At 48.6% G+C, this 19619-nt stretch overlaps 1 protein-coding gene across 3 annotated transcripts; it reads left to right on the top strand.

Annotated features, from left to right (window-relative positions):
* The first annotated feature begins 1068 nt into the window (after positions 1-1068).
* arhgdia (Rho GDP dissociation inhibitor (GDI) alpha) lies at positions 1069-19614 on the top strand. Of its 3 annotated transcripts, none has more exons than XM_056287255.1 (6): positions 1069-1149; positions 12551-12746; positions 15031-15117; positions 15793-15869; positions 16008-16071; positions 17605-19614. In XM_056287255.1, exons 2-6 carry the CDS (start codon positions 12557-12559, stop codon positions 17805-17807), a joined length of 621 nt encoding a protein of 206 aa, XP_056143230.1. In that variant the 5' UTR covers positions 1069-1149; positions 12551-12556; the 3' UTR covers positions 17808-19614. The 3 variants fall into 3 exon arrangements, with proteins under 3 accessions (XP_056143230.1, XP_056143231.1, XP_056143229.1); XM_056287256.1 differs by having other exon boundaries at positions 1124-1149; positions 12554-12746; XM_056287254.1 differs by lacking the exon at positions 1069-1149 and adding an exon at positions 1774-2025.
* Positions 19615-19619: the final 5 nt, after the last annotated feature.

Genomic DNA, 19619 nt, shown 5'->3' with positions numbered 1-19619 from the left:
GCTGGCTGACGCCACATCCACTAAGTACTGTACTGCAGTTCGAGTAGTGAAGGCTTGGCGGTGTTTTATTGCATGCATTAGAAGGATGTAAGGTAGATGACAGGAGCACGCAAAAGTAGCTTTGGTTTGGTAATGGATGAAAGCAACGTAGAATTGCCGTCCACGCGTACCGCGTCGCGTCACTCTTTCCGGAACTGAGTTCCAGGGTTCCGCACGTTCTTCAAGCAGTCGTAAAACACAGCGCCGCTAATAGTTGTCGGAAATAAGACAGTGGCCTTCAAAATGAAAGCAAAAAAACTACTACGCCAGTTTTGCAAATCTCTACGTATCCTGTCTTTTCTTCATTTAGTTATTTAGCCTTGCGTGAAAAGTTGAAATATATGGCTTAAGGTCGATAAAGGACACCAGCCCTGGATGAAATTTCGACATTTCGGGGCAAACATGATCAGATAAGCTTCCCCTGTGACACATCTCCCTGCATCGTGCTGCTGGTTGAAACTCGGCCATAGGTGTGCAAGTCTTGGTCGCTCACTTCTGCAAGTACTTTATTCCTCAAATGTAGCTGGCACTTGGACAATTTCTTCTTCTTCTTCTTCTTTGTAATCTTGCGGAAACATTATTTCAAAAGTTCTTATTAATGATTAACAATAACAATTATTGAAATAATAACTAACACTGCCCAGGGCCTCTTGAGCCAGCCATGTCCATAGACCTCGCACTTACAACAAAACAAAACTGAATGATCAGACTCTGATGATCAACTGTGACTGGTTTAGAGAGACAGTCTGATCCTAACTAGCTAACAACCCCCCCCCCCATTTTTCAACCTTACAGCTGAAACAAGGGAGGGGGGGGTGAAATGTCATAACCACATTGGGAAGCTTGCATAATGTTGCTTCGTTCATTACCTGATAAGTATATATTCAACACATTCAAAGTGAACTCATGGGTCATCTCCCAGGAGCTGCAAACTGTTGCTCGTGTCGCGCGTGCCCCTTTTCCTCCGAGCGCAACCACGTCGAGGGGCTCGCCTTTATTTTGAAATCCAAACACCGGAAGTGGCGCTACCACCTTCCGTAGCTTCACGGCCCCTCGCTCCCTCTCACCGCCATTCATAGGGCGCGTATCCAAGTGCACCACTCGTTCACGGTAAGTGCCGCTCGGACAGTGCGTAAACTGTCCATATAGCGTCTGTTTGCTCGGGAAAAGCCCCCCCACCCACCCCACAGGTGACGGCCGTTTCGTCTGCGCGAAACGCTTCTGGTGTGTCGGGTCGCGTTAGTTCGGGGAGGAAGTTGCTGGTCTAGTTTACGGGCTTTGGGCTTCACGAAAAGCCGCCGCAAAGCAACTTTGCTCGAAAGCCAACGAGGAGTTCCCGACGGTCCGCCGCCGCATTAACGGGAATGACGAGGCGGTTTCCGCGCGTGTACAGCCCGAAAGTTAGCGGGCTCTGCGGCGAGCGCAGCCCGGGCTGGTTTGGCCGGAGGTGATCGCAGTGATTTTTTTTTTGTTGTTAATTTCTTATGCCCGCCAAAGTACCGCGTAGGCCAGGCGTACTAGTCGGGAACACCGGCTCGGCTGTTGTTCGCGGGACTCGATGAGGCGCAAGACGCCGCGGACGAAACTTTGGATTGTTTTGAACCGACGCACGGCTCGGCCCAGTTTATGCGTGGGCGGTTTCTGTGACTTGACAGTTGGCGCAGGACGATGTCAAGAGCTCGCCGTCGCCACTTCCTGGTTCTCTGCAACCACGAGCGGCTTGCCAGAAGTTGAAAACTTTTACCGTTGTCGAGAGTAGTGGGGGGGGGGGGGATACTGATTGAGAAGACTTTTTCCCCAGTCGCTTGTCTCCGCAGCGGGTTGAGTTTAGATCGCCGCTTGTGCCTCGAATGAGAGCCACTCGGTGCTGGCCTCGCAGCAGTCATTTGGGCCAAGTTGGCTGGAAGCCGTCCATACGAGCTCGGTGCCTTCCTGCGGGTGAAGCCTCCATTTGCTTCCTGTATGGCGAACGGGCTCGCGGATCCGGTTAGTTCCAACTAGTGCGGGGCGACATGGAGACAACCGACCAACGTCACGATGGTCCATTAGGGGAGTTTACACGAAGTCGGTGTTTTATCTTGATATGTGCTTACATGTGCAAGAAATACCATATTCAAGAATCCAGCTGAACTGGTTGTTTACGTAAAGTATGCCAAAAACCCATTTCTGTGCGATTCTTGTATATTTCAGACTGCATTTTTGGGGGTGAAATTTGAGGTAATGCATTATTGTTGTCATTAATTTAGACAACAAAATTGGTTTCACGGTATGACATGGTTCAAATTTCATCCCCATGCGATACCAGTGAAAGACCATAGCCCGTCCTGGTCTCTGCTAATGGTCCCAACAGTTTCAAGTTGTAACATGTTGGTGTGAAAAGGAGCCAGATCCCAGGTCTGTGCTGAGTGCAGTGAATTTGAGAGTCATAATGGGCTCGGTTATCTCACATTAGCGAGCACAGTGAAGTGGGTACGAAGGGAATGGAAGGTGGACACTAGACGGCTCCATGAGGAGTTTTATTTCCTCCGAAATGGATGCACAGAGACCACTGATGGATACTCGAAGCCTTTTACCGATGATGGTGAAGAAGAACAGCTCCTTTTCGACGAGAGCCGACCTTATTTGTGCATGGTTTGGCCTCCAGTGTTCACCTCCCTCACGCCTCCAGGAAGTGACATGTCATTGGCCTCTTCTGTTTTAACTCGGGACTCGTAGGGGAATAGGGATAATAGCCAGCCTCTACACAGAGACCAGTGTTGAAGAGAAAAGATTAGCCTTTTTTTTCCCCCCGAAGGTTCCTTTCCATTGTGGCGTCCTCGATCCGAACAACACCCCACCCACCCACACACCAGGGAACGGCATTCTTGTTCAAAACACCCCCCTACCCTCCTACAGAAATGAAGAGCTGAATGTTTTGGTTATCAGTGCTCCATATAACTTATCAACGCTACCAAGTAGAATAAGAATGTTTGCTCTTTTTTTTTGTTGTATCGTTGTCTTTTTAGTGCTGAGCTATTTTTCTAGGGTCAGCTAACGTACGCGAACAAGTTTATGTCGTGGTACGGGGGAGTTCACTCTATGTCTGTAATCCTGCACTGAATGGCATCCACCATTTCCACAAAGACCGTTGCCAAGGGCAGCAGACAGAATCTGTCTATCTGGCATATCACTGAGGTTCCTACAGGGCAGAAGAAGCCCTGACCTGTCAAGTGGCTCCCTCACACAGGGCATCCTGCTGCTATGCACAGGGATTTCTCATAGGCTATTTTTGACGTTTCCCTTTTTGCTACAGTCGTTCCTGGGATAAGTTTTTTTTTCAATTTCCTTTGCTGCCTGTTTCTTTCTCCTGTTCTTGTTCTGTCTTCCTCGCTTGTTTTCTCTCATCTTTTCTTTCTCAGTTAAGTTCACCCCTCCTCCTCCTCCTCCCTTCCCCTTTATGGTGGCGCTTTAGTTCCTCTGCATTGCATCAGCTCCATCAAGAGTCCCATGTGCAACGTATCCTCCGAAAGGCATCAGTACGTGTAGGCCCCGCATCATCACAGTGACGGAGCCAGCAAATGTTGACCTTTTGACACATTACATCAATCCAACATGCTCCCTTTCTATTAATAGATCCTCCACGGCCAGGAGAAACAGACTTGATCAAGGTTGTTTTTAAAGGTAAAATCGAGAAGATCTCACTCTCAAGTGAAAGCCTTGAGCTTCGGCAACTTTTGTACGGTGTGGTTTTAGCACCCAAAAGGATGTGAGTCAACAGAGCGTTTCCCATAAGAGCGAAGCATCGCAATGGTCTCTCGACAGAGAATTGCAAAAAAACCATTACCTGCTATTGCACAGCGCCCTTGACCCCGGACGAGAGGCGCTCAGTTAAAAAAAAAAAAAGACCTGCTTTGTGCACTGCTCCCCACGTAGCACCGAGTAACATCATAGGAACTGATGAAAGAGGGAATTTGGATGAGATGGACAAGTTCAGGCCGCCCTCCCGAGTGCTGCCTGACACAGACAGGGTGCAGGGCATCAATGGGGCCACACATCTCTGAGGGACGTCTACAGTAGAGAGAGACGAGACCAAGAGCTCAGTAGCGCTGCACGTGAGCCGAGGCTCTCAAGTTTCTAGCTGGGGCTTTTGAGTACCGCACTCGTTTTCTATCTGTTGTTTGGGAGTTGACGTACTCTGCTGACAGCAGTTCGGGGTATTAAGGGTTTTTCCACAGCTCTTAATAACTCCCTCCATTCTCAGCACTGGACTTCTTTTTTCCTTCTTCGACTTCAGGCTCTCCTTCCCCTCCTTATGTGAGGGAAAATGTCAGTAATTGTAGCTTCTACAGCATGCCGCTGTCATCGTTCTGTGACCTCTCACGTGTGCAGTTTCTTTTGAGAATGTGGGTTGCATATTTTCAGCAGAATCCAGAGGAGAGAAGAGGGTACTAGGCCTACATTTAAAGTTGGGCCAAAATTGAAAGGAGAACATTTTCCTTCATCACTCATTACTTTAATCGTCATGCATAAGGCAAGGCCCGTTTATTTTATTTCATGCAGAAAGGCAAGTCAAACTAAACTATAAAAACAATAAAATGGCCAGAACTGTACCAGCTTTCTACAAAAGATGGAAACTATAAACCAAAGCTAAAACTATATACTGTGAGGTAGAAGTCCGTTTTTCACTCCCCCTACTTCACCTTCATTCAGACGATCCCTTTTTCTGACGCTCAAGTCGTCAGACATGCTTATTTACATACAGCCAATCAGATCATCACAGTATTAAACCCCGCCTACCTTCATTTCATGTACGCAAGTACATGAAGTGAAATGACAGGATTACTGATTCCTGAGTCATCATCAACTGTTGTACTTATATTCCAAAGGTCAGCTCATGACTATTAATGAGGACCAGACCGCTGCCTTAATACACACGTGCGGCAAATGCCGAGGCGAAATTCATACCTTGTGCTGAATGTGGGCAGTGCAGGATGTGACGCACACGGAAATCCGTTTGCTGGTGTGTGGCCCGCGTTGCGGTTGTCGGTCACACATGGGCGGTTGTTGGGTTTTGCGACGGGAAAATGTACACTGAAGTCGAGAGAGAGAGAGATAAATACGTCTTTTCACTTACTTGTCTCATTTGTCTTTATGCATGCTCAATAGTCCAGGTCAGGAAATCACAGAAAGTCGAATCAGTTCACCTGGACACAGCGTTCATTGAGAGAAACGTTTCATCCCTCATCTGAGTGACCTCTTCAGTCTCAACTGACTGCAGGTGTCCCCACCCTTATAAACAATACAGTGGCATAACGACCGAAACCAACAGTCGGTTTAATATGCAAATGACTGTGACCGTTAACTAGAGTTACAATGGCCATGTGTACTATTCACACAGAATTTGGGAATAGTTGCAATCACAGCATTGTAAGATGGCGACAGATGTACTCTTAGCCCCCCCCCCCCCGGTTCAGGGATGGTCGTTCCCTCTTCACATAGATGGCCTCTTTGACTCCCGGGTCAAACCAGCGTTCCTCCCTACCGAGGATGTGCACATCCTCATCCTTGAAAGAGTGGCCGCTGGCCTGTGTGTGTGTGTGTGTAGACTGCCGAGTCCTGACCTGCTCTCCTGTGTTGCGCCATCCTCTCGGCCGGCGTCTGTTCGGTTTCCCCGATGTACAAGTCACGGCAATCCTGGCACTTAATCTTCCTCTGTTTGTGCCGGGGGGACCCGATCCTTGGGGTGGGCCACTTTCTGGCGCAGCGTGTTTTTGGGGGGTTCCGAAAGCAACCGAGACGCGGGGTTTGGAAAATACGCGTCTCAGCCGTTCCGACACTCCCGCCAATTACGGACTCGCCGCCGGTTTCCGCTTAGGCAGCCGTTGTCCTTCTCCTCTCTTCGATCGGCTGGTGGGCTGTCTGGGCGTCTTCCCGGCTTTGACAAACGCCCGGTTAGGGTAACCACACTTAACCAGGGCCTGTTTAATGTGGGGGGGGGGGTTCTCCCCTTCCCCGGCCGCCGTGGCGGTGGTACAGCGTCCCGATGACTCCTAGTTTACCGCCAAATTAACAGCGGCGAATATTCGCCTTCCGTTCTAAAACGTTCGCTTCCGGTGGCGAAAAAGGTTGCCTCGTGCGGCGTTCAACTTCAGTGAACTTTGACCGGCGGTCCGCAGCCTCAACCAATAGCAAGGAGTGCGTGCGTGCGTGTGATTGGACCCCACGTGGCTGTCACTGGCCGTGGTTTTCTTAGTGGGCCAGGATGGAGGAGGCTCGTTGCTGTGTCTAACCAGGCGGTGTTGTGCGACATTGCCCATGAAAACTACAAACTGAGAGACGCTGCCTGGCTGGCAAGTGAGTCGGAAGACAGGCCTTGAACGTAAATAAGGGAAACATTTATCAATAACATCCACTCATATTTCGCGGTTTACAAATATGAATTGTACAAGTGTTCTTCCTCCGTATTTGTGAAACTATGATAACGTGTACGAGGGAGACAACTGAGTGAAAACACTTATCTTTCACAGTGTACACTTTCCCATCACAAAACCAACAGCCGCTACTGTGACCGACGGCCACAGCGACTCAAACAGACCACAAACCGGCAGACACGTTTCCGTGTGCGTCACATCCGGCGCTGCCCACACTCAGCGCGGCAAAATACGACTTTCCCCTCGGCACGCGATGCTCGTTTGCCTGCAGTCGCGCATGCGTGACCGTAGCCTAAAGCGGTGGTTTTCAACGTGGGGGGCCTCAGCAAATTGGAGGGGAAGCTGAGGGAAAAGGCTAAAAAATAAATTGAATTATTATGCATATTATGATCAAATATATTTTACAACAAAAAAATGCTTATAATGGAAAACAGAAATATTCAATATAATGGAAGGATTAAAATTTGAATGAAGTGTAAATATCATTATTATCGCATTAACTAAAGTAAGGAAATATATTCAGGAGTTTTTTTTTCCTTTCTTCTTTTTAACATTTGCCGTAGTGTTGTCAATGGGTTTTTAAAGACATCTTGCAAAAAGGGGGGCCCCGGCCAGAAGCTAATGCTATTTGGGGGGCCTTGGCATGGAAAAGTTTGGGAACCCCTGGCCTAAAGGGCCTAACTGAGCGCGCCACGCGTGGGTTTGATCGCTTGGCCGAAAAATGAACAAGCGAATTTCGTGCCCCGTCACAAACAAAAACAATTGTCAAATGGTTTTATAAAGCCGTGTTCAAAGTATTTAGACGGGAAATTTTTAATTTGATTACTGATTTTGGTCGTTAACTGTTGGCGGTACGGTGGCCTCACAGCAAGAAGGTCCTGGGTTCGAACCCCTGGCCGTCCCAGGTCCTTTCTGTGTGGAGTTTGCATGTTCTCTGCGTGGGTTTCCGCCGGGTGCTCTGGTTTCCTCCCACCGTCAAAAAAAGACATGCACGTTAGGGTTAATACTCCTGTCTGTGCCCCTGAGCAAGGCAACGGAAAGAAGAACTGGAGTTGGTCCCTGGGCGCTGCAGCTGCCCACTGCTCCTATACAATAGGATGGGTGACATGCAGAGAACACACTCATTGTAACCTGTACAATGACAAAATAAGGTGGCTTTCATTTCATTTCATAATTGAGACACTTCAGTTATGCAGAGTATTATACTTGTGATGTTGACTGCTCCTTCAAAATGAGGGTCAAACTATTTTGATCCCCCCCCCCATCTTCACTTTAAGAGAGCACAGTGGGTGGTCTCAGGAGTTTTCTCCGTTTCTCGTTAATCACGTATATTTGTGTTTTGTTTTGTTTTTTTGGGAGGGGGGGGGTTGTTTTTTTTCTCTCTTAATTATCCAGGAGATTAATGAGTTCATTTTTTTGGGGGGGGGGTCCTCTTGACTGTCACCACTGCCTCTTCAAAACAACTCTCTGTTCTGTCCCCGGAAGCCTCATTAGCCCTAATCCCACTTTCTATAGACTTGATTCCTCTTGTGGTGTCATTTGGGAATTGTCTTAATCTCAGATCTCAAGCCGCCGCCAAGCCCGGTGTGTTTATTAGGCCGCGCTCCTGAGCCCCATCAAAGGAGCACGTAAGCTACCCTTCGGAGCTCGTTAGGTGGCGCGCTCAGCAGGTACTAAGTGTTAGGAGAGGGAGGCTTGAGAGGTTCAGTTGTTGATGTGATCTCATGACCTCCTCCTGGCTCACATTGCCAAGCTGGACAATGGCGGGGCCTGTATCTGACAGCGAAGCGTGTGGTGAGTGAGTCACCTCTGTCTTTTCGTACACACTCGGGGCCACAGGAAGAATGTGTTATTACGAAGTTGGTAATGATGATTATTGTCAAACCTAATCTGTTTTATTGGGCCCGTGGGTCGTTAATTTACTCAGTCATGCTTTTTAAATTCACGCTTGATTGAGACGGCATTTCTGAATTAATTGGCGATGAGCTTGCTCAATCAAGCTCGATGTCCGGCATTCATGCCCTCCTCCTTTGGACCAACTCGATGGCGAAATATCCGTGAAGTGTTGGAACAATTTGCGTCGCCAGGGTGCACCCGAGCCCACCGGTAGCCGTGTCGATAAGTATGACGTCATAACCTGAGCCGTGGAGTTAGTGGTGAGTTAGGTAAAGCTGCGAAGCCGTTCATAACCGTGACCGAAGCCGTTTGCCGAATCGGTTTGATTGGCCGTTGGGCTGCGTGAATATGTTGCGTCACCTTGTCCCGCAGGCCCCTCGCTCTCCGACCGACATACATTCACTTGCAGCTGACCTGCCAAAACCCCCTGTAGGCAGAACAGGAATTTCTGCTTTTATGGGTACGTCGAGGCCCCATTTGGGGGAGAGAGGGGTGTGGGGGGGGGGGGCTCCGTGTCCTCGGTTCCCGCCTGGTTAATACCCAACGATGTATGCCAGGCACAATGCAACAGAGAAAAGGGTTGGGCAGGGAGGCCGGCTGACATAACTCTGGTTTGTGTGGTGTTTGTTCAGGTTCCAGCTAATACACCTGCGCGATTAGAGCTGCCCGGAGTTGCTGTTCGCGCTCATGTGATTTACTGTGATGCTGTCTGGATTGCTGACAGTAAGTTGGGCCGTGGTTTTTTTTTTTTTTACGCTGTGGCGTGTTAGTGTAGCGCTGGAGCGATGAGTCGTCTGATCAGAAAATCAGCCACAATTTTGATAATAGATTTAATCTTTTTAGTCATTTAGTAGTAGTAGCAGTAGGCATAGTAGTAGCATTAGGAGTAGTAGTAGGAGGAGGAGTAGTAGTAGTAGGAGGAGTAGTAGTAGTAGGAGTAGTAGTAGTAGGATTAGTAGTAGGAGTAGTAGTAGTAGGAGGAGTAGTAGTAGTAGTAGGAGTAGCAGTAGTAGGAGTAGCAGTAGTAGGATTAGTAGTAGTAGTAGGAGTAGTAGGCATAGTAGTAGCATTAGGAGTAGTAGTAGCAGTATGAGTAGTAGTAGTAGGAGGAGTAGGAGTAGTAGTAGCAGTAGGAGTAGTAGTAGTAGGAGGAGTAGTAGTAGTAGTAGTAGCAGTAGGCATAGTAGTAGCATTAGGAGTAGTAGTAGCAGTAGGAGTAGTAGTAGCAGTAGGAGTAGTAGTAGTAGTAGTAGGAGTAGCAGTAGTAGGATTAGTAGTAGTAGTAGTAGCAGTAGGCATAGTAGTAGCATTAGGAGTAGTAGTAGCAGTAGGAGTAGTAGTAGCAGTAGGAGTAGGAGTAGTAGTAGTAGTAGTAGGAGTAGTAGTAGCAGTAGGAGGAGTAGTAGTAGTAGGAGTAGTAGTAGCAGTAGTAGGAGGAGTAGTAGTAGCAGTAGGAGTAGTAGGAGTAGCAATAGGAGTAGTAGGAGGAGTAGTAGTAGGAATAGGAGTAGGAGTAGTAGTAGTAGCAGCAGGAGGAGTAGTAGTAGGAGTAGTAGTAGTAGGAGGAGTAGTAGTAGTAGCAGTAGGAATAGTAGTAGCAGTAGGAGTAGTAGTAGTAGGAGGAGAAGGAGTAGTATTAGCAGTAGGAGTAGTAGTAGTAGCAGTAGGAGTAGGAGGAGTAGGAGTAGTAGTAGCAGTAGGGGTAGTAGTAGTAGCATTAGGAGTAGTAATATTTGGAGGAGTAGGAGCAGGAGTAGTAGTAGCAGTAGGAGTAGTAGGAGTAGGAGTAGTAGTAGCAGTAGGAGTAGGAGGAGTAGTAGCAGGAGTAGTAGTAGTAGGAGTAGTAGTAGCAGTAGGAGTAGGAGGAGTAGTAGCAGGAGTAGTAGTAGCAGGAGTAGTAGGAGTAGGAGTAGTAGTAGCAGTAGGAGTAGGAGGAGTAGTAGCAGTAGGAGTAGTAGTAGGAGTAGTAGTAGCAGTAGGGGTAGTAGTAGTAGTAGTAGCATTAGGAGCAGTAATAGTTGGAGTAGTAGGAGTAGTAGGAGCAGGAGTATTCATTTATCATGTAAAAATAATAATAGTTTCATACCAACGGCTTCAAAAGTGCTTTGATTTTCCTTCTCGTATTCATATCGTTATAAAATGAATACCTTAGCGTTTTTTTTCCCCCCTCCAGTCACACAAAAGTACACCAGCTTGGGCTTTTGGGGATCGTGATGGGTATTTGTCAACATTTGTCACATTTTCCAGGCTAAATGATTCATCAGTTAAAAGTTAAAAAAAAAAGAGAAATAGAATAATCGATAACGAATCGGTCGTTCGTTGCGTCCTTGGTGGAGGCGGCGTTAATGTTCGAGAGACTTCCCTGACGCCGTGTGATAGCTCGGGAAGCTGGTTTCTTGCTGCCAGTCTGTAGTGCTGCTGCCCTTATTGTGTGTTTGGAGAGAGGACAGGCTTTTGTTTCTCCAACAGCAGCGTCCTTGTAAAAATGTTGTTCCGAGTTGCCAAGCCTGTTTTTACAGAATCATATATCAAAAAAAGCTGACAAGAGATTTGTGCCGTTACACGCCCGAGGAGAAAATTGGACAAAAATGTGGCAGGCGTAGGTCCACTCTGCACAGCTTGCGTGTCTGCATGTGAGCGAAAGTCCCTCGGCTCGGCGTTAGGAAATGCATATTATGAGATGGAGCTTTGCTGTGGTCTTGCTGCGCCTGTGGTATCGACTTCCTGTCTCATTGTTAGGTAGTTAGTTTCCTGTGCTCAGATTTGGTCACCGTCGTCCATTCTCAAAGCATTGTTCTTCTCCGTTCCTGCTCAGGCCGTTCATTTATTTATTTATTTATTTATTTATTTATGTCAAAGGTACAGCTGCGACATGTTTGGCCCGTTTTAGGTCCAGATTATTTGAGGTATATTTAGATGCATGATGCATGCTTTATGATCCAGCTACATTCAGGAAGTGGATAAAATGTGTTCAATACAGGAAGCAGACTTTCAAAATTCAAATGTCTGGCAAAAAGGGGGGAAAAAAGCTTTTGTCATGCAACGCTCGTGTTGTCTAACCAATCGCGTAGCTACGATAACCGAGAGGAATGCGCTGTTGCATGCAAGTTAATTTCACATTGCATTCGGGGTTTAATTGAACATGGAAGTGTTTTATTTCCCCCATCTCACTGCTGGAATTAATTCTCCCCAAACTCATGTGTATATATAATTTTTATTCCCCCCCCCCACACACGAATCGGACAACCCGGAGGTTTAAAAACTTAAGATATGCGTAAACAAGCACAAAATCATAAATTGAATAAGGTTGTGCAGCCGCAGGGGAGACTTTTTAGGGAATATGTGCGCTACACCATGGAGATGGGAAGTCGACAGAGGCTGAGGTGGTTCAGTCAGTCTCTTAAGACAATGACGGGCAACCCAAGATACAGGGGACCTCACAGAGTCGATGAGAAAGCTACAACCCAGCAGCCTGTTGGCTTGCACGGTTGTTGATATATATGTGTGTGTGTGTGTGTGTGTGTATATACATATATATACATACATACATACATATATACACATATATACACACATATATACACACACATATACACACACACACACATATATATATACACACACACACACACACACACACACACATATATATATATATATATATAGGCTTGGCCCCTACACATGTAGCACCAGATGTTACCCATAAATGATGGGATTTTCACATGTTTCCTTTTGTTTTTTTACACAATGGATGACTTACGGTTTTGCAGTTCCTCCAATTCCCTGTCTGCTCACTGACAGTGAGTGCAAGATGATCACCTAATGCTATTGTCCTCCTTCCTGCCTTGCGTCTAGTCCCTCGGCTGTAATTGGTTGTGACTTGTAATGCGGTGCATCTGGATGCAGATAGCTGCACCGGCATTGCTGTCTTCCTGTCAGTCTACGTCTGAAACCAGATAGCGGTCGCTGAAAAAGGAGAAGCGAGGAGGGAGGGAGGGAGAAGATGAGAATGAGGCTCGGAGCCGAGATAATGATCTCCCGTTAGACCACCCTCCAGTGCCTCGCTTCCACAGCGCGGCGTTGCTCCTCTGCCGTGGCCTCCAGAGGAGCTGGTTCTGCAGACCAGACCGTGTGACCTAACCTGTCCCCGTCTCTCTCTTGCTCTCTCTCGCCCACATTCACACCTCCCCCTTCTCTGCGAACAGTAGACCATGGCAGAGCAGGATCCCACCCCAGAGCAGCTGGCAGCCATTGCGGCAGACAACGACGAGGGGGAAACCGGGGTCAACTATAAACCCCCCGCCCAGAAGAGCTTACAGGAGATCCAGGAATTGGACAAAGATGACGAGAGCCTGCGGAAGTACAAGGAGGCGCTCCTGGGCAGCACTGACGTGTGCAAAGGTTAGTGATTCGGGGGACACGGACGGTGCCGAGCCGCCTCCAGAGTTAAAACTCCCATCTCCTCGGGAGCGGTGACCACGCCATGTCTCCTGCTCTTATCGTTTATACCACGGCACCGGAAATGCACACGTCTACATGGGCAGACACATTCCTACTCTCGTTTTATGTCACGACTTGGACAAGGTATCGTACCTTTCGAGTCCCAGGGGGTATTAATACTTACCCCTCGCCAAATGCAGGTGACATTTTGCTTTTCCGCGGTAAGGTTTATATTCTGCTAGCCAGTTCCGCCGCTAACCGACAGTTATCTCGACTTCCTCCAATCTGTTGGACGCAGTCGGTCAAAGTCTGGACTACACCAGCTCCTGCTGCCCACGCGTTCAGGCGTACCGTAATCTAGGGTCCCTACACCCGTCTGAAAAATCCTTTTTAAAGTGGGGAAGAGGGGCGTCCGGGTGGCGTGGCGGTCTGTTCCGTTGCCTACCAACACGGGGCTCGCCGGTTCAAATCCCCATGCTACCCCCTGCAGACACAATTGGCCCGTGTCGGCGGGTGGGAAGCCCGACGTGGGTGTGTGTGTCCTGGTCGCTGCACTAGCGCCACCTCTGGTTGGTCGGGGCACCTGTTCGGAGGGTGGGGGTGGGAACTGGGGGAAATAGCGTGATCCTCCCACGCGCTACATCCCCCTGGCGAAACCCCTCACTGTCAGGTGAAGAAGAAGCGGCTGGTGACTCCACATGTATGGGAGGAGGCGTGTGGTAGTCTGCAGCCCTCCCTGGATCGGCAGAGGGGGTGGAGCAGCGACCGGGACGGCTCGGGAGAGCGGGGTAATTGGGCCGATACATTTGGGGGAGGGGGGGGGTAGTGGAAAATAGAAGATTGGAAAGTTTTGAAAAGTAAAAATAAACATTAGCCAGTCCAAATAGACTTGACTGCGTGATGTTATGAAGAGGCAGACCCAGTCAAGCGTCACACATAACTGTGGTGTATTTGAAACGCTTATTAAAATCTCCCAACGAACTCGATAAACGAAGGCCGGGAAGCCACTTGAACCGTTGAAACTGAACATTTGCAGCCAAACGGCGTCAGGCTGGCTGCTCTGTTGTTCTCGTGACGGGGCCACCCAGCGACAGTCGGGGCCTCCTCCTAAGAGGACTACAGTCCCCCCGAGGCATCTGCCTTTGTTGATAGCAGGTCAGTGCCGGACGCCCACTTAACGCCGTCTGGGAGCTGAAAAGAGGTCGGCCTCCTTTTGTTGGGACCGGGCTATCAGGATCTGTGGCGGAGCGCCGATTTCCTGCAGATCTGCACACGTCACGTCTCCCCAGACGTCCTCAGGGGGCTTTGATGATACCGCGCCGCCTTCAGACGGCCCAGTATTTCTACCTGTGACAACATAAGCGGGAGTCGTTGGAATGTTTAACATTCTTTCGCCGACGGCCATCTTACTTTGACCTGCTGCTGTTCATTGTGTGGTTACACAAAGCGCCTTGTCGGACGATGTTGGATGTGGAATAGTCTCCCCCCGCATACACCACTGTGACTGTTTCCGTACACCTTATGGACCACTCCCACACCCCAGCTGTCCAGTTACCTCCGTCCGGCTGTGTAACGGTTACCAGGCTACAGCTTCACAAGGTCTAATTTTCGATCGAGCCTTCGGTGGTGTATTTGCTGAATCCCTTTGTATTCGAAGAGCTGGGTGATCCCGACAGGGTCCTCCTAAATTTGGTACCATCCAACTTTAGTTTTTAACCACAAAATGTGTGTATATGGGCGTCCGGGTAGCACGGCGGTCTCGGCAATCGCCGGTTCGAATCCCCGTGTTACCGCTGGCTTGGTGGGGCGTCCCTACGGACACGATTGGCTGTGTCTGTGGGTGGGAAGCCGGATGTGGGTGTGTGTCCTGGTCGCTGCCCTAGCGTCTCCTCTGGTTGGTCGGGGTGCCTGTTCAGGGGGGAGAGGAAACTGGGGGGGGGAATAGCGTGATCCTCCCACGCGCTACGTCCCGCTGGCGAAACTCCTCACTGTCAGGTGAAAAGAAGCGGCTGGCGACTCCCACATGTATCGGAGGAGGCGTGTGGTAGTCTGCAGCCCTCCCCGGACTGGCAGAGGGGGTGGAGCGGAGACCGGGACGACTCGGAAGAGTGGGGTAATCGGCCAAGTGCAACTGAGGGGGAGAAAAAGGGGGGGACCCCCCCCCCCCAAAATGTGTATATTTTTAGTGAAAGCATTTCATAATGGAACACCTCAATTCTGTCGTTTGCCATATTTTCTGTCTTAGTGGATCCCAACGCTCCCAACATTCAGGTGACGCGGCTGACCCTTATGTGTGACACGGCGCCAAACGCCCTGACCCTTGACCTGCAGGGTGAGTTCCACAGACATCGCAGTTGGACTAGTATAAATATATGTATATAGTGGGCCCGTTTCTCTCCCCCGCTACAAAGGGAGCCGATTTCTACCATGAAAAGAAACCTTTGACGGGGGACACCTGTAATATTTTCCACATCAGTATGCTGGAGTGAAAGCCTGCATTTAGATGGTGATATTCCTCTGTGCAGCCTTCCTACCAGCGAAATGACCTCATGGCAGAATTAATTATGGCCAATAATCACTCCCATCTGTGGTTGCAAATATAGTCAAAGCAGGACTCGTGGGGTCATTAGTCAATGAATAGTAATGACACAAATCCTGTGTAAGCGGGTTAATGAGGAATTCCCTTAGAAGGCTCTCCTGCCCTCCCACGGCCTGCAAGGTACCCTACAAAAATGAGGTGTGAGTTAGTTGTCATTCAAGGCAGCTCGCCACCTGGTGGCCATATTATATGTTATGCAACACTTTAAACAATACATTGTTTCTTGCATTTCGCATGGACTAAGCAGCTAAACAATGAGACCTTATTTGTTTTTGTTTTTCCCCCAGCTCAGATGTGTCTTATTGAACGTTGATTAGAAACTTTGCGAAACGGGCCGCGTTTTTCACCTCAATTAAAACCCCCTTGACGTACCTCCCCGCCCCTGTCTCTGTTCACTGTCCCTGCCAGGAGACCTGGAGTCCTTTAAGAAGCAGGCGTTTGTGCTGAAAGAAGGCGTGGAATACAGGATAAAGATCAGCTTTAAGGTAAAGGAGGCCGGTCCTCTGTACAGAACCCCCGGCAGTCTGTTTGGGTCTCACACTGTTGCAGGCGCAGATGTTTTTCCGGCTGCACATCTCGCTGTTTGTTTGGGGATGCGTCATCCGTTTTCCCGTCTTTTGCAGGTCAACAAGGAGATTGTCTCGGGCCTGAAGTACATCCAGCATACATTCAGGAAAGGAGTGAGGAGTAAGACTGACCATTTATCTTATAGTATCACTCCATTATCCCACTGGGTTAAAACAATCTGACATTGAATTTCCTTATGAATAAAGGGGAAAGGAATGACAATAAAAGAGAATTTTTGTAAACCGATAAAAACAAAACAGCAAATACAAAATATTCCCATGGGTATGTGTCCTGGTCGCTGCACTAGCGCCTGCTCTGGTCTGTTGGGGTGCATGTTCGGGGGGGGGAGGGGGAACTGGGTGGGAACAGCGTGATCCTCCCATGTGCTACATCCCCCTGGTGAAACTCCTCACTGTCAGGTGAAAAGAAGCGGCTGGCGACTCCACATGTATGGGAGGAGGCATGTGGTAGTCTGCAGCCTCCCCGGATCGGCAGAAGGGGTGGAGCAGCGACCCGGACATAGGGTAATTGGCCAAGTACAATTGGGGAGAAAAGGGGGGGGGGATGAAGTCCGTCCTGTATGGTGTTGGGTATTCAGTCCCTCCAGATTTGTTGAATGTCTTCTTGGGGTTTCTGAGGAAAAGGTAGTCTCTCCATCACATATATCATGTAGTACATTTATCCAGCCTACAACTCGAGGTACCTCCTTCAGCCGCCCTCTAGTTTCTTAAATAAATTTATTTCTGATTTTTCCCTTTTTTCTCCCAATTTAGTGGCCAATTGATCCCTATTTTAATTCAAACACCCACCCTCGTATTGCATGCGTTCGCCAACTGCATCTCTCCGGCCGGCAGTCTCGAAGGAAAGCGCCTCCCCACTTTCGTGACAAGGCGAATCCAAGCCGAACCACTGTTTTTCCGACACACACAGAGACGCATTCACATGACGAACACAAGCCGACTCCGCCCCCCTCCCGAAGACAGTGTTGCCAATGATTGCTGCTTCATCGAGTCCGGCCATAGTCGGATCTGACGAGACCGGGGCGCGAACCCCAGTCCCCAGTGGGCAACTGCATCGTCTAGTTTCTTACTTGCAACCAGCATTATTTAAAATGACTGTATCCCCTTAGACCCCCGAAGTACCTGACTGTCATTTAACAGAAACTTTTGAAGGATCTGATACTCTCATGACCAGGTTTTTGAAATCACCCCGGGAGAGCCGGGACCAGAACGGGCCTATTTTCCTGTTCATAATAAGCGCCGGCCTTTGTTTATTGATGAGGGGAGCGGTTTACCTCGGCCGTCGTCCATATTAAGTCAATGTCTAGTTAATGGTTCTTCCACCGGACCCGGTGTTTATCTCGTGTTGACTCAGTTGGCCTGTTTTCACTGAACTTCAGCTCATTTTCCCTCCATTACTGCATGACCCAGCTGCTCTTCTCCGACGTGAGAGCAACACAGAAATGTTTATTCTGGAATTTCTCAAACTGACCCTACAATGTGCCGTGCCCTGGATCTGGTCATGAGAGGCAAATTCAGAGCTGTGGTCTACCAGATAAGGTTCTCATGCCAACCACCAGCTCTCTATATCTGTCTCTCTCTTTCTCCTCCTCTGTCTCATACTCGCTCTCCCAATTTTCTTTCCCGTTTGTAGTCGAGAAGACGGACTACATGGTGGGCAGTTACGGGCCTCGACCGGGCCAGGAATACGAATTCCTCACCCCTCTGGAGGAGGCGCCCAAAGGCATGCTGGCCCGCGGCACCTACAACATCAAGTCCAAGTTCACGGACGACGACAAGCACGACCACCTCTCCTGGGAATGGAACCTCACCATCAAGAAAGAGTGGAAAGACTGACTCCCCCGCTTCAAGCCTCCACTATCGACCTCTCTAATTTTTTTTTTTTTCCCCTGCCCCTGCCCCTCATACTTCTTTCTTTCTCCCACCGCCGTTCCATTCCTCCCTGGTTGGATCCATTTCTTGATTATGTATTCACTGGTCAAAGTTTTGCTCTCTCCGTCCAGCCTAACCCTCTTACAATTCGCCTTATTTGGCTCATCCCCTTCACTTCCATCATTCCACGTCATTCCCTCTCCTCCTACACACTCGCCGTGTGTCTTCCGAGTGTCAGACCTTGACGATATATGTACGGAGAAAGCAAACGATGTGCACAATCAAGATTTCTTTGGGGGAGGGAGGGGGGGTTTGTTTTCTTTGTATATAGAAGGAAAAAAAATTATAATGGTGGGGGGGAAAATGTAATCTATTAATGGCTCTTGTTATATCGTTATTGGTCATTATTGTCGAACATAACCAGCTACTGAATTCACCTATAGTCTGACCCCTCCCTGTCTTTTCTCTCCCCATCCATCCTTCCTTCCTTTTCATTCTTTTGACTTTTTTTTTTTTAGATTTTGTACGTGATCACCATGATCTGCCTTGGTAAAGCATTGTCATAGGAGCAGGGAGCATAGCTGTATGTCCATGACTGCCATGTGGCCACTGAGCGATCACCGCTAGAGACTTGTCACTGAGCCAACCCCTCCACAGCCTTTGAGCGGAGTATTGGTACCGGGGGTCTGTGTTAATTTTCTGGAATTCAGTCCAGGTTTACTTTCAAAGAAGTTGGCGTTCTCCGGCGTCTTTGAGTATGGACCCATCGAATGTATTGTGACCTCCAGCCCTTACGAAGCGGTGTCGCCCACCACTGCTCGCGCTGCGGCTGTCCCTTTTCCTCAAACGGGGTATATTCTTGACAGTGCTTTCAGCAGCCACGTGGCCTTAAAAGTGAAATCCTTAGAAATGGTGACTGACCGGACAACTTAAAATGAGCCGTTTGCCTTTCGAGTTTATTTGCCATACTGTCATGTGAGCCTCCAATCACAAGGCTGGTGTTAAATGGATCGAGTAATGGAGGTAAACTGCAGGGAATAGCTTTACTTCAGGTCTGATGACTTGTGAAAGCCAGTAGTTCTCAGCCATATCGCCCCCCCCCCCGTACCACCTCCTCTCCTTCCGATCTCAGAAATAGCTCATGTTCAGTTAAATTTACTAATTTTTGAGTTCATGTCATTCAGATCATGTGTATTTGATAGCAGTGTCGTAAGCCCAGTCTATACTCGTAGCTTTTCACATCGCCCGACGTCTTTCCCTCTGGTAACCGAGGCCGTATTTCCAGTCTCGGATCAGGCTGTAGTCTCGTCAGCCAGTCAGAGAGGGACTGGATCTTGCGGCCCTGTGAGTCCTGCACTTGTGAGCAAGTGAAGAATTTCACACCAGGACTGTTAAACCTCTCACCTCGCGTTGCTCATCTTCAGGATTACCAACACTGATTGTGCCTCTAGCCTTTGACCACTGCACACTGTGTACACTCAAAACACTCGATATCACAAAGGTGAAAGGTGGTCTACTTTTGACCTTTGACCTTATGTGTAGCCTAGTGAGACTGAGGTTTTTGACAGGGACCCAGAGCTTCTAATAAGACGGTTACATCCTAGCATATTACCTTTTTATTTTTGTACACTCCATATTATGTGAGAAGATTAATCACAGACTATCATGTGTTTGGATTGGGTTTGATTTGATGTGTAATACTCGTCTGTGCTACCTGAAGATTATTGCTCACCCATGTCCACAATAAAGTATTCAGACTGGGCCTGCACAAGTCCT

The sequence above is a fragment of the Lampris incognitus genome, chromosome 10, assembly GCF_029633865.1.
Source record: "Lampris incognitus isolate fLamInc1 chromosome 10, fLamInc1.hap2, whole genome shotgun sequence".
NCBI classification, from domain to species: domain Eukaryota; kingdom Metazoa; phylum Chordata; class Actinopteri; order Lampriformes; family Lampridae; genus Lampris; species Lampris incognitus.
Note: the sequence above shows the minus strand (reverse complement) of the source record. Positions and strands in the feature narration are given on the sequence as shown.